The sequence below is a fragment of the Scyliorhinus torazame genome, chromosome 9 (assembly GCF_047496885.1).
Source record: "Scyliorhinus torazame isolate Kashiwa2021f chromosome 9, sScyTor2.1, whole genome shotgun sequence".
Classification (NCBI taxonomy): Eukaryota; Metazoa; Chordata; class Chondrichthyes; order Carcharhiniformes; family Scyliorhinidae; genus Scyliorhinus; species Scyliorhinus torazame.
The window spans coordinates 267,449,755-267,471,891 of record NC_092715.1 but is presented as its reverse complement, the minus strand read 5'-3'; the positions used below and the strand labels follow the sequence as shown (position 1 = coordinate 267,471,891).

The window sequence follows — 22,137 nt, the reverse complement described above, 5'->3', positions numbered from 1 at the left end:
ACAGGTCGGCGCAACATCGAGGGCTGAAGGGCCTGTACTGCGCTGTAATGTTCTATGTTCGATCAGATCCCCTCTCATCCTTCTAAACTCCAGCGAGTATAAGCTAAATGCCACCACATCCTTCCTCAAATGAGACGACCAAAACTGGACAGGGGCTGGTTTAGCACACTGAGCTAAATCGGTGGCTTTTAAAGCAGACCAATGCAGGCCAGCAGCACGGTTTGATTCCCGTACCAGCCTCCCCGAACAGGCGCCGGAATGTGGCGACTAGGGGATTTTCACTGTAACTTCATTTGAAGCCTACTTGTGACAATAAGCAATTTTCATTTTTCATTTCAATACTCCAGATGTGGTCTCACTAACACCTTATACGATTGCAGTAACACTTCTCTACTTTTATACACCAGTCCTTTTGCAATAAACGCTAACATTACGTTTTCCTTTTTAATTATCTGCTGTACCTGCATGCCGCCTTTCTGTGATTCATGAACAAAGATACCCAGATCCTTCTGCCCAGATGCATCTTGAATTTGCTTTCCATTTAGATAATAATTTGCCTGTCATTTATGCGGCACCTTATCAATCGCCTTCTGGAAGTCTAGATATACCACATCCACAGGTTCCCCATTATCCACCTTGCTGGTTACGTCCTCAAAGAACTCAAGCAAGTTTGTCGAGCATGACTTACCTTCGTAAAACCATGCTGACAATGGTGGATTGAGCTTTATCTTTCCAAATGTTCAGTCATCTCCTCAATGATTGATCCCAGCAACTTCCCCACCACAGAGGTCAAGATAACCGGTCTGTCTATAGTTTCCTACTTATTGCCTCTCTCCCTTTTTGAATAGGTGTCACATTAGCATGTTTCCAATCCACCGGTAGCACATGACCAGCGTGACAGACCACCCAGATTATGTGTCTGAATTGGAGGTCATGGCAGCAGTGAGGCTGAAACCACTGAAGATGACAGTATCCTCGCAACTGACCCACATTCCACACACTTTCTGATTTACAAGTTACAGACGATGTAAGCATGCACCTCTCATTTCCGTCCCCTCCTATCATTACACCGTACTATTCTCCTTTCAGATACCCAAGACTGCCACTTGGCCAAGCAGTGCAAGAACACCAAAACGACAAAGAAGATACACCATCACACAATTTCACAAGCACAGTGTTATTAACACTAAGTTATTAAAGGATAAAATGGAGGCAGGATATGCACATGGCAAGACACCAGGCACAAGTGGGCTGAAGTTGGTGGGGGGGGGGGGGGGGGGGCAGGTAGAGACTAGAAGAAGGTGACGTTGCACAGGAACTCTGCTGCAGAAGATTCAGATTAGAATTTCAATGTAGAAACCTACAGAAGGACAATGATGGATACGTACAATAAAACGGTACCCTGAGAAGCCTGCCAGAAAGCATGTGGTCAATGTCAAGGAGCATGGAGGAGTCCAGCACCATATTGGCTCAGGGCTGCGCATAAAGCCTGGACCGATCCTTTCCAGCATTGAAGCAGTGTCCAATTCCTTTCACACAATCAATCCAACCATGATGCAACCAGGTAGCTCATAGCGCAGCTTCCATTGCAGCACAAAACCATCCATCACCCAAAGTCTGAGTGATGCAGTGTAAGCCAAGACTGCTGTCACACCATGTCAGCCAGCTCCCATCATGGCTACAGATTATAGTGTGCAAAGGGACATGCAGGGTGACACATCAATCAAACAGATTACTAGAATTAATGAGGCACCAGCTTGGGATAAAATGTTAGTGGCTCCATGGAGTATGAACTTGCTGTCTTATCTCAGAAAGGCAGCATTCATCCCTATTGTCCTACAAATGCCCTTAACTGCCCAGACTGCTCCTGCTGAGATGGTGCAGTCTGTAGTTGGGCCTTCTAGGTCTAGCTGTTCAGGGGTGTATTCCAAGGCCATCGGTAGTCTTCTCCATTTAAAGTCAGCAGCCTTCCACCGGCCATTCTGCATCCATTAGGGTAAAAACGCAAACACTATAGCAGTCAAAGACACACTGAATATAGGGAATGCAAAAAGGTGGTTAGTTTATTTTTAATGTACGACATGGTATGGTTTCATTTATAAATTAGCATATGTTGTTTTATTTTGTATTACCTTTTTTTTTTAATTGAGGCCAAACAAACAACATGGTGGTTAATAACAGGGGAATTAAAGTGTGGAACTATTGGTGAATAGGGAAATGAGGTTGCAGTTACCAAAGTCACACTGAGATTAGTTCCTCACAGTCTAGTTGGTAAGGGCATACCTAGATTTCTCTCTCTCTTCCTCTTCTCCTACTTCATAGCATGTTAGCCAATCGCATGGACTGTACCATCATAATGGTCAGGTTCCACAGGATACCATCACGGACCCGACACCTGCACTGCCAAGTACTGCAGGGTTTCTCTAGAATGGTTTGTTTCAGCATGCCAATGGCTTTCTTTTTCACATTTCATGTGGCACCAAAGGTTGTATTGTGTGCATGCAGTCTACGTACTGTGCACCGGACTATCTGTGATTGTCCAGTGACCACCCTTTGGTCGCGTGGCCTACAAACCAGGCATCTTATCAGCACAGAAATGCATGTATAATGTTGCTCAATTATGTGGTAGGCAGAAAATTCTTTTGGACTGACAGCAGAATTAAACATGTTCCTCCGGCTGTTTGCAATAGGCAGAGTACTGACCATATTCAACCAGCCCCAATGTTTGCAAAATCAAAAACTAAACGTGAGATGTGATTCTGTGATTGGGCAGCACTGGTACTAATAACCAATTAAGATAATCAGTCAAGCTCGTAATGTGGCTCATTTACGCTTGCTAGAAGTGACATGCATTATGCGCAAGGATCCTTTATCCTCAAACAAGTAATATGCCCAAGCCTTGAGCCTTTTTTAAATGCCCAGAAGCTTTGGCAAACTTTTTGTTTTCTCCATGGCAATACCTTGGTGTTAGGAAAATAAAGGTAGTTTTACAGGATTTGGTAAACATTAGAAATAAGGTATAGTTTTAAGTGGATTTATTTTAATGTTCCTGTGCTTGGAAGGATGCTGGACAAAGGTGATTGCAAGCGTGGGGGTTGATTAAGTTCCAACTGCAGTTCTATTGTGCTTATAGAGAGCTACAGTGTGAAGAATAAATAAACCAGCAGTGGTTGCTTAGCAACTGGGGCCTTGTGAGGTAGAGAAACTTTTAAGTGTTAGTTTAGCTAATTTGATTGTAGTTGGAGATAGGTAGTGAGAGAGAAGGCAGCTCTCACAGCTATGCCCGAAGCAGTTGGTTTTAGAAAGCTAAAGGGGGAACTTATCTCTCAGTCGTGCTGGAAGAAAAGCCATACTATGGAGTAACGGTTAAGAAAACAGATGCCAGAAACTTAAGGAAACTAGAGAAATTAAGAGATGTCTCCAAGTCATCCGAAGTTAACGGAACAGAGGAAATTAGGAACCAGAACAGATTACTGCTTAGTAAAAGTCACAGGGAGTTGAAAAAGCCAGAAAGATATCTGCATTACTGAGAAATTACTACAGTTTGGGAGATATTGTTTGAAATAATTGTGGAAATCACTGGCTGGACCTTGGAAGTTTGTGTAAAAGCCTTTAAGATAAACAAAACCTCGGAGAGATGTAAAACCTGAGAACGAAACCTTGATGGAAGCAGTGGAGGGAAATTTAATTAATTTAAAAGAAGATTTGAAAGTGTGACTTTTGAAAGCAGAATTTGAAATAACTCGTGTGGAAGCTGGAGTTCAGTGAGACAAGGCGGCTCGCGGTATAACAATCATTTGGTGGGATTTTGAGGCAAAATCCACAGACATTAGTTTGGGTTCAGAGGGGGGGGGGGGTCTTACCACAAGTCTTCTTGCGTACTTAAAAGGGGCTTGTGTTAATGAGACCACTGTAGTTTAAGATTTACTTTGTAATGTACGTTCATTTTTAAATCTGTATTTGTTAAGCTAAGTGGGAGCAAAGGAGTATTGTATCACAATCCAATTTTCCTTATTTAATAAATATTTTTTTCTTGTTAAACGTAATTAGCGGTCCTGTGACTCTGTTCCTCCAGATTTTATAAATAAAAGTTACATTCTTTTGAGCCAAGGGTCCGTTCTGGGATCTTTCCATCCAGTTACATCAACTGAGATCGTAACACTCAGCCAATCAGAATCGACTAGCCAACCAATCAGCATTCCTTTTCTCCTGTAGCATAAGATGTCGTAACTGTTTGAAATTTGGCATTCTCTAGTTTGTCCCGATGATTGCGAGATGTAAACCTTATTCAACATGGCTCGCTTTTCAGAATTATTAAAATGGCAGGTAATAGGGATTAAAAGACAATTCTTTCAGAAAGTCAGCACAGATGAGATGGCCACATAGCCTTCTTATTTTTAAAGGTTGAAAGCCACTAATAGTCATTATATGTTTATTTGCCACACTTACCAAATTACGGAAGCCAGTATTATATTTCTGTTGTTTGTGAAAGGTTCAATGGGAGGTTCACCTAGAAGCACAGATGCCAGAATTGCTCCGCCAAAGCAGCAAAGCATACCACTGAACCAACATGCAATTGGACTGCGATGTGCTACATCTACTGCTCCTGAAACATGGAATATTGAAATAATACTTTTAAGATCAGGCTTAAATAGCAAATCATAAACATAATTCAATCAACGTAGTCTGTTTCAATGATTATTGACCTTAGAACTAATTTCTATAATTTTCTATGCTTAGGATGGTTAAGAAATGCCATAATAGTCATATGCCCAGCAATAACTCAGCAATATTTGGAAACATTTTAATGTCCACACAAATAAATTTGTAAATACAGAATGGCGATTTTCGTACTGGTGAACAAGATTAGAATTTACTGCAGAATACTAATGTCCTCACAAACCGTAGCTTCAGTGGAACACGAGATGCCAACATGATTGATGCCTCTGTCTCTAATGAGTGGAAAATTTAAATTTTTGACACCTAGCTTCAAGGTAAAGTAAACCAAAGTAAGATGTAGAAAAACGCCTCCACTACCTCAGTAATGTTCATGTACCCATGCTCATTATATTGAAGAGCACTTTATTACATTAATATTAAAGTTTTACATTTTGCAAAAAGCTATCTTCGAGGCTAGAGTCAGATTAGTCACAGATAATCTGAATAATTCGGCAGTAAAAAAAACTCACCTTACATAGGACTTTAACAACCAAAGATAGGGGGCGCTGCGCGCCAGTTGGGAGAATCGCCTGCCGCGCCATTTTTCCCCGCGACGCCAGGTCCGACGCCCTCCCGCGATTCACCCAAGCGGCGAGAACGGCCCCGTCGGGTTCTGCGCGGCGCAGGCCGGAGAATCGCCCGGGACACCAAAAAGACGATTCTCCGCTACTGTCCGGCTCGGATGGGCCGAGCGGCCTGCCCATAACGACGGCTTCCCGCCAGCGCCATCCACAACCTGGTCGCTGCCGGCGGGAACAGCGTGGGAATGCTGGGGGTGGCGGCCTGTGGGGGGGTTCTTTCACCGGGGTAGGACTGAAAAGGGGTCTGGCCCGCGATTGGTGCCCACCGATCGGCGGGCCGGCCTCTCTGAAGGAGGACCTCCTTTCCTCCGTGCCCCGCAAGATCCATCCAACATCTTCTTGCGGGGCAGCCTCGGGGAGGACGGGAACCACGCATACGCATGGCGCCGGCCAACCCGCGCATGCGCGGGTGATGCCAGTTATGCGGCAGATGACACGGCGCCGCTTTTATGCGGCGCCAATGCCCGACGCGCACTGACGACGCTGCTTTCACGACCCCCCCCCCCCCCCCCCCCCCCCCCCCGAGTTTCTTGCGGCCCCGATCCTAGCACATTTTCGGGCCCTGCATCAGTCGAGAACCTCGACGCCGTTCACAACGGCGTGGGCACTTAGTCGCGGGAGCGGAGAATCGCGCCCAGGGTTTCTTTTATTCGAGAGCTACAAAAATTCATATCAAATCAAACATTTGTTATCCAACCATCATAAGCCCCCAAGAAGAGTTTTTCTTGTATTACTATTTAAAAGGTAATAGAAAAACTTCTAAATTTCCTTCTAAAAACGTTAATGGCTATTTTGCTCCATCTAGTGTGGTGAGAAAACCTCTCTCTCAGCACAAAGATGGAATGAGATTTACCACTTTCTAGTATTCAGTAGCCTACTTCATTTATATCAATGTTGGGAGATTCAGAAAGTGTACAGTCTTGATAATTGCACAATTCTCAAACAGTTATATATATTACTACACAGTTGCTCAGTTCCTTTCATCGTACAGTGCTAATCCTCTTCAAACTTCCCTTTAAAAAGTTAGTATCAATGGCTACATTTTTACTTAACTGTGAAACTAGTACATACACCAAGCACACAATATTTTATATTAACTAAATGAAGCCTTATCTTTGGTCAATTCCAGAGTTTACCTGTCCTATAGGGCAGTTTCATCGTCCATATGGAGCAAGAGTAAACTGAGGCTGACCAGGGGTGGTGTCGGAACACCTTTAAAACATTACCCAATGATTTTCCCTTTCCTATGTCACAGAAAGGCAACTCCACATCTGATACATAGATTTACCACAAAGCAAAGATTTGATGTTACAACTGTATTAGATATTGATCAAGCCACAGCCAAAGTATTGTAAAATTTTGAATATTTCAACCAAGGGCAGCACAGTGGGTGAGCACTGCTGCCTCACGGCGCCGAGGTCCAAGGTTCGATCCGGGCTCTGGGTCACTGTCTGTGTGGAGTTTGCACATTCTCCCCGTGTTTGCGTGGGTTTTGCCCCCACAACCCAAAGATGTGCAGGGCAGGTGGATTGGCCACGCTAAATTGCCCCTCAATTGGAAAAAATGAATTTGGTTCTTGTTATGGGCGAGGTGTTTCAGAACCCCAAAATGTATCATGAAGTTCAACCAACCTCTCCCTTTAATGTATTTGTTGCTTTGCCTAGCACACGGCTTTTTCCCTAGGTGTGGGATTACAATTATGGACACGTGGGTTTTTAAAACACAAAACACTGTTTATTCCATGAACTCAACTTAACATCTTAAATAAACATTGGATCTCTTAACACCCCTTACTTCAAAGATAACTCAGAAAATATTGCAACAGTAAATAACTCCTTAAAATGTTCCTTCAAACTTCCAAGAGACTTAACACCTTTAAACAGTATCACATCAGGTTAAAGGATATATATATATTCTGTAGAATGGCAGAGATATATTAGCTTGGTTAATTTCAGCTCCAGCAAAACAGCCAGGCACTTTTAAACTGCTTTTTCCAACTGCAAAACTAAACTGCAAAATGGCTGACCTGACCTCTGCTCCACCCACTCTCTGACATCACTGTTTTCTTAAAGGTACATTGCTTAAACATTCATGTCTTAAAGGTACCCTCACATGACAGCACTCTAAATTAAAAAAAGAAAAAAAATATTTCAACCAAACTTTAAGAAACATTTCATTGCCCAAGAAAATCAGTTGAAGCCAAGGTGTCATATATTTCCATCATACGTTTTCTGTGCCCAATTAAATAAATATGTAAAATGCAAAGTTGTAAAACTACAGAGATCGTCAACTCCTTAATTAGATGAGGATTCGTTGCTGCTGCGGATTCAGAAGCCAAAAATGCTAAACTAAATTATCATGAGTATTAGGTGCTTTAGTATCTTGTAAGTTAGTAAGCTAGCCTTTTCCAGCACAGCAATTCAAATTTCAGGAAGCTCTCCAGCCTGGTAGTGCATCAGTAACATAGAATCACCTAACTGCATCTTATTTGCACCCCATCCCTGTATGAGGTGGTAAATTTTATTTTTCAGATGAACACAATGTCGCCTGCTACCATACTGGAATCACAACAATGTTTCAAAGTGGTGGTTTCCAACAGAAAACTCAGACCCAATACTTGGGAGGGTAGACATTTTATAATGCTATTAACCTTTGACTTTTTAAACCCCTTTAGTTTGTTCATTCTATCAGGCAGTTAGTAAATTAGAACCAGTCTAATTTTATGTACCTCGTTCACAAGATGTTTGTGTGGTTCACAGACTGCTGCACTATCACAGACCTGCTGGTGACACTGGTGAGCTGATTAATTACTTGTTAAGCAGCACAAAGCGCCATCTACCGGCACGAAGATACTTCCCATTATATGACAGAACTATACCCAAATAAAACAGACGTACAATTGGAATACGAGTCACTATTTTACTCTTTAATAAATACAGCTAGAAAATAGCCAGTAAGTAAACGGTTTCCATCGTCGATTTCTACCTTGTTCTCTAAATATGGTTATAACTGGGAAATGATTCAATGTGCTTAAATATCTTTGTTTATATTTTGTGCCCGCTTTGCAACCTTGAATTTAAAAAAAAAAAAGGTTTCACTATATTCCTTCTAAATCCTCTCCCTTTTCAAGAGCTCTTTCCTTTCTTATCTCCACTTCAGTTTCTTTTTTTCATCCATTTCGAGTCTGCTCATTTTTAGCTTGCCTTTCTTATTTTGCACATACATTTGTTTGCATATTTAGTAAATAGTTTTCCATTTTCCTCAGCTTCAATGGAAGTAAAGTCTAACCTTCTCTGCTAATCAGGATTCTGTTAATGACATTCTGTAAATGACACTTAATCCCTCAGAAAGCTTTTCAGCAGAATGCATTCCCAATAAACTGCAAACCCCTCCTGTAAGTCCCTTGTAAGCACCGTTCCTGTAAATATAGTAATACATTCAAAAGGAATGGGAATCAGTAGTCGGAAATCAGTTTACACTGTCTCACAAAATAACAACTGCCATGTTTGGTTTCACTCGTGCCAATCAGATTATAGCAATAGTTTCTTATCCCATCCCTACACTCATTTTTCCCAATATTTATTGTTCACCCGTCTTCCCATTTATGTGCTGCATTCTGGCAACATTATCCAGGAAGTCAGCTGCCACAGAAAGGCTGACAATACACAGCTCCACTATCTTCATTGATTCCTGCATTGGGTCTATATTGCCAAACTGAATGTTCAATATCCAATCTTGGAATAACCAAAATTTCTTTCAACTGAACACTGGGAAAAAGGAAGTCTTTGTTGGTGGCATCACTGAAATCCATATGTCCATTCTACTGTGCAGACACACTCCTGAGCTCAACCAGACTGTTTGAGCCCAAGCTGAGCACCCAACTCCTTAATTTTCTCCATGACAGAATTCACCGACTCACTGCAGAATGGCACACACCCTTATCTGCTCAGCAACACCAAGCCGCAATTTAAAAGTTCAGAGTTTCTGTTTTAGATACACATAGGGAAGAGTGGGGAAGGCAAATTATACCATAGTTCAGATCAGGTCTAGTTGGATTATTTTTTTAAAATAAATTTAGAGTACCCAATTCATTTTTTCCAATTAAGGGGCAATTTAGCGTGTCCAATCCACCTACCCTGCACATCTTTGGGTTGTGGGGGCGAAACCCACGCAAACTTGGGAGAATATGCAAACTCCACACAGACAGTGACTCCACACAGGACCGGGATTGAACCTTGGCCCTCGGCGCCGTGAGGCAGCCGTGCTAATACTGCTCCACCGTGCTGTCCCAGGACTAGTTGGATTAGTTACTGAACCACTATTTCAACAGGCAACACCAAGAGCATACAGGATGGGTTATGCAAAGATAAAAGCTCAGCGAGATATAATATAAAAACTTAAAAAATATAAAAAAGAACAATAATATATATATTAGAGAGAGAAAATGAAAGATTTTTACTGCAGGATAGAGAAGATAAAAATAGAGTGACTGAATCCATGCACCGAGGGAAATGAAGGTTGTGTGTATTGAAGGTCCACAGCTCAAGAAATGAGATGAATGTAAAGTAGAAAGAATCAGGAGTCAGTGGAGAAAGTGGAAAGAAGAGTGGAGGAAGTCACTGGTCTGGAGAAGTAATATCGAGTGGGAGAGTCAAGCTCCAGATAATCTTAGAGAAGATCAAGTACTGAGTCAGAGCAATCAGTTACAGCACAGAAGGAGCAATCTGGGACAGAAACTAGCACCTTGTTGCAACACTGCTTGCTCAATATCAAATTAACAAGAGTAACCCATTATTACTGCAATCACCTCATTTGCTGCCACCACATTCAAATCAGGAACAATTGGCAAATATTTGTTAAGCATATATTAACTGAAGGATGTTCAGTCAGCTTGTAAAATCTAAGGGTAGTTAAGCAAGTAGGATCCAATTTGGGTACAAATTGTTGAGATTAACTTTTACATCATTTGCTGATTGGGGTAGGCAGCAGCATTTTGATGTAAAGCAAACATTTCAATTGAAAAATACCAGTGAGAAACCACATCTTCAGTTTAAAACTTCAAGTGTTGTAAACAGAATGTCAGGACCAGTAGTAAAACATAAATATTTCAACATGCAAGGCTGATCACAAGTTCTTCCGTTTTACTTCCCAGCTTGTCTCACTTAGTGATAGACATCCTGCACAAACTCGATGCCATCACAAAATGCTCCTGTCCAGCCAACAAACAGATAGTCAACAGTGAGAGATTACCCTGGAGAACACACGAATATTCCCTAATCATTTTGTGAAGCTTTACTGATGCCCTGGTGTTCAGATCATGCGCCTCTTGACTAAATCTGCCTTAAAATGTAACATCACCGCAGAACAATACCGTTGTATCTCGCATGGGACTTGCGGGGTGGGAATCTTCCCTGTGGTTCTCACGGAGTACGAGCTCCCCCGTTGAGGGGCGGGGGCACTCCATTCAGCTAGGTATAAAATGTCGGCCAGTAAGGCACCGACCGTGACGATACCTGGTAGGGATCTCCCGGGAGTTTTATATAACGCAGCTCACTTGGCTAGACGGCTGGTTTATGATACAGAGCAAGGTCAGCCGCAGGAGTTCAATTGCTGTACCGATGAGGTTATTCATGAAGGCCATGCCTTCTTAACTTAACCCCTCACCCGAGATGTGGTGATCCTCAGGTTAAATCACCAGTCAGCTCTCCCCCCTCAAAAGGGGAAAGTAGCCTCTGTTCATCTGGCACTATGGCGACTTTATCTTTAATTGTAAATAAACCAAAGTTCTTTATTCTTACTCAGCGTGGACTCCCCGAGTCCTTATTAAAAATACCTTGTTTTATTATTTAAAAACTTGTATTTATAGGTGTCTTTAAACAAAGAAAGATAACCTAAATATTCGGTTATTCAAGCTTTTCTAGGCGACACGGTGATGCAGTGGTTAGCACTGCTGCCTCATGGCGCCGAGGACCCGAGTTCAATCCCGGCCCCGGGGCGTTGTCCGTGTGGAGTTTGCACATTCTCCCCGCGTCTGCGTAGGTCTCACCCCCACAACCCAAAAAGATGCGCAGGGTAGGTAGATTGGCCACGCTAAATTGCCCCTTCATTGGAAAAAAATTGGTTACTCTAAATTATATAAATATTTTTTTAATTTGAGCTTCTTTTCTTCAATAGCCAACATATAAATTACAATCTGGCACATTGGGCTGATCATCTTGATGTCACAGCTTTGATAGCATTTGGCAGTCTTGCAAAATTATTTACCAACCCTTCAGGGAGGGTTCTGAACAAGCAGCAAATTAAATGTGAGAAAGCTTGGCATCAAATCTATTGGGCTCTTTTCAAACATCAACGGACTCTAGCTTTAAAGTTATGCCATGCCCAAAGTACATTCTGGAAATTGATACCAGTTGATGTTCAAGGCCACACTGCTCACCATTTCACTGCAGCAAATTATACCCTAAATTCAGAGCACAGCCTGGGGCTTTTAGTTGTCCCATCAAAATCAACTTTGCATTTCTGTTTTTCAGAAAATGAAGGACTAGCTAGTGTAAAAACATTCACACTGCTGTGAAATTTCTAAAGGACTCATTGTATCACAGAGTTTCAAAGCCATCCTTCCCAAGAAGTATATCTGTTAGAATTAGAAACACTGCTTGATCTACGAATTTCAGCTTTCACTAAGGCTGCGAAATGCCTTCAACAGTTTGCCTGTCGGTAAAGAGATCCAGCTTCCAACTCGCTGGAATGTCAGCATCCCAATGTCACATATAGCAATGAGATCGAGGAAGACAGAATCCTGGTACTAATCTTGATTGGCTTCACACAATCCAAAGTCTGCACAGTGAGCCAGTCAGACCTGGCCACCATAAAAAGCAGAGGTAAGCTTAAAAACTGAAATTTAATGAAGAGTGTTTCATAGATTTTTCGAGAAGGTGACTAGGTGTGTAGATGAGGGCAGTGCAGTTGATGTAGACTACATGGACTTTAGCAAGGCTTTTGACAAGGTCCCACATGGGAGACTGATCAAGAAGGTAAGAGCCCAAGGATTCCAGGGAAATTTGACAAACTGGATCCAAAACTGACATAGGTGGCAGGAGGCAGGGGCTGATGGTCGAAGGTCGTTTGTGTGTCCAGTGATGTTCCGCAGAGATCGGTGCTGGGTCCCTTACCGTTTATAATGTACATTAACGATCTGGACGTGAAGGTGGAGGGTATGATCAGTAGGTTCACAGCTGACACGAAGATTGGTGGTGTGGTAAACAGCAGGAAAGCCTTACAGATTGCAGGTTTCGAGCAGAAACTTATCGCCAAGTTCCGCACACGAGTGCGGCCTCAACCGGGACCTGGGATTCATGTCGCAATTACATTCATCTCTCACCATCTGGCCTGCGAAATCCTACCAACTGTCCTGACTTGACACAATTCACACCTCTTTAACCTGGGGTTACCCCATCTCTGGATCTGTAAAGATGTAATCACCTGCTAATGCTCGCATTCCAAGCATTGTCTGGCATCTTTGAATTTGTCTATATATATGTTTCTGGAACATACCTCATTCACCTGAGGAAGGAGCAGCACTCCGAAAGCTAGTGATATCAAAACAAACCTGTTGGACTTTAACCTAGTGTTGTAAGACTTCTTACTGTGCTCACCCCAGTCCAACGCCGGCATCTCCACATCATAGAATAGAAGAGCAGGGAGGTTATGATGGAGCTGAATTTAATGTTTGTTCGGCCACAGCTAGAGTACGGTGTGCAGTTCTGGTTGCTACACTCGAGGAAAGATGTAATTGTACTAGAAGGGCTCAGAAAATTCACCAGGATGTTTCCTGGGCTGGAGCATTTGAGCTATGAAGAGAGGCTGGTTGGGCTGGAGCTGTTTTCCTTCGAGCAGAGGAGGCGGAGGGGACTGGATTGAGGTGTACAAAATTATGAGGGACATAGATAGGAAGGAACTTTTCCCCTTAGTAGAGGGGTCAGTAACCATGGGACATAGATTTAAGATCAGGGCAGGAGATTTAGAGGGAGTTGGAGAAAAAACCTTTTCACACAGAGGGTGATGGGAATCTGGAACTCACTGCCTGAAAGAGGGGTAGAGGCGGGAACCTTCATGACATTTAAGGAGCATTTATATAAGCACTTGAAATATCATACCATACAAGGCTACGGACCAGATGCTGGAAAATGGGATTAGAATAGATAGGTGCTTGATGGCCGTCACATACATGATGGGCCGAAGTGCCTCTTTCTGATCTGTAAAGCTCTATGACTACGCCTCTATTAAGGAGCTGGCTTTGGGGGCAGGGCGAGCCAGGGTGGGTGCAGTGAAGTAATAAAATCAACACAGATAAACTTATTAGGGAGTGAAAAAATCCTAAAGGTGGAAACATGTAAATTGTTCCCAAGAGAAAAATAATAAGCAACATAAAATTATCCCAAATGACAGTCCCCCTCATTTTCTGTTTTGAATGAACATGCATGGTCCTGGAAAATCCCATTACTTTTCATCAATTTTGTTCACAGCATATTGCAGCAACCTCTTGTGTTTATAATGTCACTGGTACAAATATACATGTTAATTTTATGTTAAAAAGAAAAAAAAAACACTTGCATTTATATAGCTACATTCACCTCGCGGTTTTAAAATGCTACACACTTTGTGGCCTACGTTTGGAATACAGGCACCGCTGTAAAATAGTAAATGCTGCACAAGCAGCGATGTGATAATGACCAAATAATCTCTTTCTGGTGATTGTTGCTGACAGATAAACATGGCCAGCACAGAGGGTAGAACTCCCCTGATCTTCTTCGAAATAGTGCAATTGGATCTTTCCCCCCACCTGAAGCGGCAGATGGGGCCTCAATTTAACACCTTATCTAAAAGTCAAGGTCTCCAACATAAGACCATAAGACATAGGAGCAGAATTAGGCCACTTGGCCCATCGAGTCTGCTCCGCCATTCAATCATGGCTGATATTTTCTCATCCCCATTCTCCTGTCTTCTCCCCATAACCCCTGATCGCCTTATTAATCAAGAGAGCACACCCTCAATACTGCATGAGATTTACTGAATCGTACAGGAGTACACCTTGGGTTACAAGGCCTCTGGGCAATGACGTGATGTCCCTGGAGTGGATTTTCTTAGTTTATCTAGAATGTGCACCTTGATACTTAACAACTGATTTAACAGAAACAGGTCATGGACATACAAAGGTTTGATATTGGTATGGCAAATGAGGGATAAATAAATCGTAAATTATATATATTTAATAACATGGGTCCTGTATAAAGATAAATGGCCAACAGCAATTCAATTGCAATCCGATAATGAAATCAAATCATGAAAGCAAAATTCCAGTGGATTATTAATGCTAGTGAAAATGTAATTACTGCCTTAAAACTCTGTTTAAGGTTTCCTAATACATAATGGGCAGCTTAATTCCAATAAAGTCCAGTATGTTAAAGTATGCCAAAGGACAGCAAACATGATAGTGTTAGGATCTAAAAGTATATGGGGCGAAATTCTCCCCCAACGGCGGGATGCCCGCCGACTGGCGCCAAAGCCGGCGCCAATCAGACGGGCATCGCGCCGGCCCAAAGGTGCGGAAGGCTCCGTATCTTTGGCGGCCTACCCCAACATTGAGGGGCTAGGCCGACGCCGGAGGGATTTCCGCCCCGCCAGCTGGCGGAAATGGCGTTTGTTGCCCCGCCAGCTGGCGCGGAAATGCGGCACATGCGCGGGAGCGTCAGCGGCCGCTGTCAGTTTCCCAGCGCATGCGCGGGAGCGTCAGCGGCCGCTGTCAGTTTCCCGCGCATGCGCAGTGTGGAGAGTCTCTTCCGCCTCCGCCATGGTGGAGGCCGTAGCGGAGGCGGAAGGGAAAGAGTGCCCCCACGGCACAGGCCCGCCCGCGGATCGGTGGGCCCCGATCGCGGGCCAGGCCACCGTGGGGGCACCCCCCGGGGTCAGATCGCCCCGCGCCCCCCCCCCCAGGACCCCGGAGCCCGCCCACGCCGCCTGGTCCCGCCAGTAAATACCAGGTTTGATTTACGTCGGCGGGACAGGCAATTCCTGGGCGGGACTTCGGCCCATTCGGGCCGGAGAATCCAGCGGGGGGTCCCACCAACCGGCGCGGCCGGATTCCCGCCCCCGCCCAATCTCCGGGAGCGGAGACTTCGGTGGGGGCGGGATTCATGGCGGCCAACGGCCATTCTCCGACCCGGCGGGGGGTCGGAGAATGACGCCCATGATGTGCTGCAAATAGCTTATTCTCCTCAACAACAGATATTTACACAAAGATCAAACCATTGCCTTCCATGTTAGCATAGGTCACCGACATTGAAAAGGGACATAAGGAAAGGCACCTGCATAAAATATTCATCTTTCAGGAATCAAAGAAAAATTACAAATGCATGGACTAAGAATGAATTTATCCAAAAATGACCCCAAGTAATCCACGAATTGACCACAGCTACACATTGTATCGTAATGCATGTGGCTCTGCTATACATACAGCTGGACTTGGTACTAGGGAGTACTTAATTCATCAAACATAAAACTCTCCATCAGGTAAACAGGAACAACTGTGCATCAACTGTACCCTGTTCTTCCTTGGCAATTACTGCCGTCCTTGGATTTTCCTACTCTATTTGTTGGCAAGAGAGAATTAGAGTAAATGCTCCAGGAGGGACTGAACTCGACACCTGAAATTCTACCTGTTGGATAAACCATCTGTTCCTAGACTTAGTCCTCCCTTGGGCTTCTACCAATTACATGTCTGTATCGGTATAACAGCAAGTCTTTATTCTTGAGATCTCTGAAATAAAAAACAAAAATGCTGGAAATACGCAACAAGGCAGGCAGCATCTCTGGAGAGGGAAACAATGCCGCAATCTTCCCAAAAGGAAACAAAGACCCCTAGAAAGTGGGTTTAGCCGTGTGTTTCCTGGCATTCGCAGTGCCAAGAAACACATGGCTATTCAACGTGACTCGCTTTAAATAAGGGGCCTGAACGGGGAGACATGCAGCCAAGGCCACACATAACCCCATTTTTTTTTTACAATGGAGAGCTCCGCTTGCTGGAACTCACCATTGTAAGTGATAACTAAGGCTCCTGAAACAATCCCTGACCTCCCCCGCCCCCCACCACTACCCGAATACAGCATGAAAGGTTCCTCACCCTCCCCGGGCAACACCCTTGCTGGGCAATCCTCGCCCAATCACACGCATGCAGAAAATGCCAGCTTGGCAGTGCCAACCTGGCAGTACCCATGCCAACTGGCAGTGCCACCTGGGTATCTTGGTTGTGCCAAGCTGGCACTGACAAGATACGCACGTGGCACTGCCAAGTGCCCAGGTGACACCAGCAGTGCCAGGTCATCACCCTGCCCAAAGGACATGCAGCTAGGGGCCACAGGTCCCCTTGGAGACCCCCGTCTGTGCCGTTCCGTCTGGTCCCCGTTTGTGGGGACCAGGACCAAACAGCACTCGCCCGAGGTTTCTGAGGCAAAGGGGTTGAAACTCAAAGCCTCAAGAATCTGCACATTAGAGTGAGGCTTACTGCCCCGCACTAATATGCAGATTTGCCAAAAGGTGACCCTGCGCATTGTGGGCGGGATTCACTTTGCAACGTCTTGCGAGACTGCGTTGAATCCTGCGAGGCGTTTGCGAGTGGGTAGATCCCGGGAGCGGGGTCTCCCAGCTTTCAACGGCCACGCTGCGCCCCGTCGAGCTGCTTTTCTGGTGCAGCGTGGCCGTAGGATCGCGGCCAATGTTTCAGGTTGATGGCCTGGTCAAAGTTAAAGATCACTCCGGTCTTCCATCCCATTACAGACCTTCCTTCCTTAATCCATTCACCCCTTGCTCAAATTCTCTAACTTATCTCAGTCCTGATGAAAGGTCATTGGCCGGAAATATTAATTCTCTTTCCTCCTGCACAGATGCTGCTTGATCTGCTGAGTATTTCCAGTATTTTGTGCTTTTAGTTCCTTTTTGGACAGTAAGAAGTCTTACAACACCAGGTTAAAGTCCAACAGGTTTGTTTCGATGTCACTAGCTTTCGGAGCGTTGCTCCTTCCTCAGGTGAATGAAGAGGTATGTTCCAGAAACACATATATAGACAAATTCAAAGATGCCAAACAATGCTTGGAATGCGACCATTAGCAGGTGATTAAATCTTTACAGATCCAGAGATGGGGTAACCCCAGGTTAAAGAGGTGTGAATTGTATCAAGCCAGGACAGTTGGTAGGATTTTGCAGGCCAGATGGTGGGGGATGAATGTAATGCGACATGAATCCCAGGTCCCGGTTGAGGCTGCACTCATGTGTGCGGAACTTGGCTATAAGTTTCTGCTCGGCGATTTTTGGAAGCCGACGACTGAATCTACAACACCGATCCCGCAATGTTAAAAAAGAGTTAAATTTAAACCGAGACCCGTCACACTGGCAATGTGTGAGATTGGAGGGCACAGTGCTCACCCCGGTTTTGCAGCCGAGGGGGGGGGGGGGGGGGGGGGCTACAAGCCCTGCCGTCACTGGTGAAAACCACAAAGAAGATTTCATGGCCTTACTGCAAAGTGCCTAGCCAGCCTACTCCTTAAAATCAATCTCCCTGCTTCCATGCAGCAACCCTCACCAGGGCACTATAGTCTGAATACCACCCCCCCCCCCCCCCCCCCCACCAGCAGCCATCCCAAGGGCAATATTGTTCACCCCCAAACCCTTCCTCCAACCAGTACACCAACCTCTGGACACGATTGTCCACCCTCCCACCCAGCACCGCCCTCCTCCATGGGCACTATTGTTCACACCATACCCCCACATTCGGGGCACCATTGTCCATACACCCCACCCCCGCCTCGTGGCATCATTGGCCACACCCGTCCCTCGGGGCACCCGGTCCCTCCCTCGGGTCACTATCATCTGCACCCGGCCCCTCCCTCGGGCACCATTGCCAACACCCGGCCCCTCTCTCGGGGCACCACTGCCAACAGCAGACCCCTCCCTCAGGGTACCATTGCCATCACCCCGGCCACTCCCTCAGGGCACCATTGCCAACACCCCGGGCCCCTCCCTCAGGGCACCATTGCCAACATCCCCAGTCCCTCCCTCGGGACACCATTGCCAACATCCCGGCCCCTCCCTTGGGCACTATCATCCACCACTCCCTCAAGACACCAATGTCCACACTTCAGCCCCACCCCATCATCGCACAAGAGCCAGTAGCTCAAAGCAACACCCACTTTGTCTTGGACAGCTGCCAGCCACCCACGCCCAAGCACCAGCTCAACGCAACATCCCTTATGCTAATTGTCTGCAGGTGCCCCTATCCACACATAGCAGCACTACCACCACCAGGCCGCCAAGCCCTCCCACCACCCCATCCACATGCACCACCCTGCCCCCACCCCTTAGACTGCCCTCCCCCAGAACCCTCAGACTGGGGTACTGAGACTGTCCCCCTACCACCAATGCTTCCCCTCCCCCCTGCCACACCCCTGCGGCCCAGCCCCTCCCACAGCCCATCCCCCTCAGCCCCGCCCCTCCCGCGGCCCCTCCCCCTCAGCCCCGCCCCTCCCGCGACCCGCCCCTCCCGCGACCCCTCCCCTCCCGCGACCCCGCCCCCTCAACCCCGCCCCTCCGGCGGCCCCGCCCCCTCAGCCCCGCCCCACCCGCGGCCCCTCCCCCTCAGCCCCGCCCCTCCCGCGACCCCGCCCCCTCAACCCCGCCCCTCCGGCGGCCCCGCCCACTCAGCCCTGCCCGCGGCCCCTCCCCCTCAGCCCCGCCCCACCCGCGGCCCCTCCCCCTCAGCCCCGCCCGCGGCCCCTCCCCCTCAGCAGCGCCCCTCCCGTAGCCCCGCCCCTCCGGCGGCCCCTCCCCCACGGCCCCTCCCGCGCGCCGGCGGCTGTCGGTTGCGCCGCCTCACCTGGCTGCTCCTTGAGCTTCATGATGGACAGGGTGTAGTGAGCCATGTCGAAGAAGGGGTACATGGAGATGCGGGAAAACTGCACCACGAAGTTGGTCAGCCCCAGCGTCGACACGATGTCCATTCTCAATGCCCCACACCCCCGGCTTTAAATAAAATTAAAGCCGCGGCGGCTGTCAGGACGTGGCAGCGAGGGAGGTAGACCGCGGGCGGGGGTGATCCCCCTGCGCCTGTGTGCCGGCGGGCGGGCCGGACGGAGCTGCGGCCGGGCTGAAGCAACCGGGACTCACCTCGGCTTCAAATGGGGAAGGAGGCGCGCGCAGCCAGCCCGGCGGCACTGCGCATGCGCGGCGGGCCCGCCACCTCAGCATCAGCACCAGTCCCCGGCCACTCGGCCCGTCCGGCCCCTCCTACCCCATCACCCAGTCCCCGCCCACTCAGCCCGTCCCGCCCCTCCTACCCCATCACCCAGTCCCCGCCCACTCAGCCCGTCCCGCCCCTCCTACCCCATCACCCAGTCCCCGCCCACTCAGCCCGTCCGGCCCCTCCTACCCCATCACCCAGTCCCCGGCCACTCGGCCCGTCCCGCCCCTCCTACCCCATCACCCAGTCCCGCCCCTCCTACCCCATCACCCAGTCCCCGCCCACTCAGCCCGTCCCGCCCCTCCTACCCCATCACCCAGTCCCCGCCCACTCAGCCCGTCCCGCCCCTCCTACCCCATCACCCAGTCCCCGCCCACTCAGCCCGTCCGGCCCCTCCTACCCCATCACCCAGTCCCCGGCCACTCGGCCCGTCCCGCCCCTCCTACCCCATCACCCAGTCCCGCCCCTCCTACCCCATCACCCAGTCCCCGCCCACTCAGCCCGTCCCGCCCCTCCTACCCCATCACCCAGTCCCCGCCCACTCTGCCCGTCCCACCCCTCCTACCCCATCACCCAGTCCCCGCCCACTCAGCCCGTCCCGCCCCTCCTACCCCATCACCCAGTCCCCGGCCACTCGGCCCGTCCCGCCCCTCCTACCCCATCACCCAGTCCCCGCCCACTCAGCCCGTCCCGCCCCTCCTACCCCATCACCCAGTCCCCGCCCACTCAGCCCGTCCGGCCCCTCCTACCCCATCACCCAGTCCCCGGCCACTCAGCCCGTCCCGCCCCTCCTACCCCATCACCCAGTCCCCGCCCACTCAGCCCGTCCCGCCCCTCCTACCCCATCACCCAGTCCCCGCCCACTCAGCCCGTCCGGCCCCTCCTACCCCATCACCCAGCCCCGGCCACTCAGCCCGTCCCGCCCCTCCTACCCCATCACCCACTCCCCGGCCACTCAGCCCGTCCCGCCCCTCCTACCCCATCACCCAGTCCCCGCCCACTCAGCCCGTCCCGCCCCTCCTACCCCATCACCCAGTCCCCGGCCACTCGGCCCGTCCCGCCCCTCCTACCCCATCACCCAGTCCCCGCCCACTCGGCCCGTCTGGCCCCTCCTACCCCATCACCCAGTCCCCGCCCACTCGGCCCGTCCGGCCCCTCCTACCCCATCACCCAGTCCCCGCCCACTCAGCCCGTCCCGCCCCTCCTACCCCATCACCCAGTCCCCGGCCACTCAGCCTGTCCCGCCCCTCCTACCCCATCACCCAGTCCCCGCCCACACAGCCCGTCCCGCCCCTCCTACCCCATCACCCAGTCCCCGCCCACTCAGCCCGTCCCGCCCCTCCTACCCCATCACCCAGTCACCGCCCACTCAGCCTGTCCCGCCCCTCCTACCCCATCACCCAGTCCCCGCCCACTCAGCCCGTCCCGCCCCTCCTACCCCATCACCCAGTCCCCGGCCACTCAGCCCGTCCCGCCCCTCCTACCCCATCACCCAGCCCCCGCCCACTCGGCCCGTCCCACCCCTCCTACCCCATCACCCAGTCCCCGGCCACTCAGCCCGTCCCGCCCCTACTACCCCATCACCCAGTCCCCGGCCACTCTGCCCGTCCCGCCGCTCCTACCCCATCACCCAGTCCCCGCCCACTCAGCCCGTCCGGCCCCTCCTACCCCATCACCCAGTCCCCGCCCACTCAGCCCGTCCCGCCCCTCCTACCCCATCACCCAGTCCCCGGCCACTCAGCCCGTCCCGCCCCTCCTACCCCATCACCCAGTCCCCGCCCACTCAGCCCGTCCGGCCCCTCCTACCCCATCACCCAGTCCCCGGCCACTCGGCCCGTCCGGCCCCTCCTACCCCATCACCCAGTCCCCGCCCACTCGGCCCGTCCGGCCCCTCCTACCCCATCACCCAGTCCCCGCCCACTCGGCCCGTCCCGCCCCTCCTACCCCATCACCCAGTCCCCGGCCACTCAGCCCGTCCCGCCCCTCCTACCCCATCACCCAGTCCCCGCACACACAGCCCGTCCCGCCCCTCCTACCCCATCACCCAGTCCCCGCCCACTCAGCCCGTCCCGCCCCTCCTACCCCATCACCCAGTCCCCGCCCACTCAGCCCGTCCCGCCCCTCCTACCCCATCACCCAGTCCCCGCCCACTCAGCCCGTCCCGCCCCTCCTACCCCATCACCCAGTCCCCGGCCACTCAGCCCGTCCCGCCCCTCCTACCCCATCACCCAGCCCCCGCCCACTCGGCCCGTCCCGCCCCTCCTACCCCATCACCCAGTCCCCGGCCACTCAGCCCGTCCCGCCCCTACTACCCCATCACCCAGTCCCCGGCCACTCTGCCCGTCCCGCCCCTCCTACCCCATCACCGAGTCCCCGACCACTCTGCCCGTCCCGCCCCTCCTACCCCATCACCCAGTCCCCGCCCACTCAGCCCATCCGGCCCCTCCTACCCCATCACCCAGTCCCCGCCCACTCAGCCCGTCCCGCCCCTCCTACCCCATCACCCAGTCCCCGGCCACTCGGCCCGTCCCGCCCCTCCTACCCCATCAC

General features: G+C 49.6%; 1 protein-coding gene across 1 annotated transcript in view; it reads right to left on the bottom strand.

Annotated features, from left to right (window-relative positions):
- Positions 1 to 19,538, bottom strand: part of LOC140429907 (trimeric intracellular cation channel type B-B-like) — a 34,290-nt gene extending 14,752 nt beyond the window's left edge. Inside the window, exons 1-2 of the mRNA XM_072517460.1 lie at positions 19,225 to 19,538; positions 4,450 to 4,606 (exon numbers count right to left, since the gene is read on the bottom strand). Of these exons, the coding sequence (XP_072373561.1) occupies positions 4,450 to 4,606; positions 19,225 to 19,348 (281 nt within the window). The 5' untranslated portion in view covers positions 19,349 to 19,538. The remainder of the gene's footprint in view (positions 1 to 4,449; positions 4,607 to 19,224) is intronic.
- Positions 19,539 to 22,137: the final 2,599 nt, after the last annotated feature.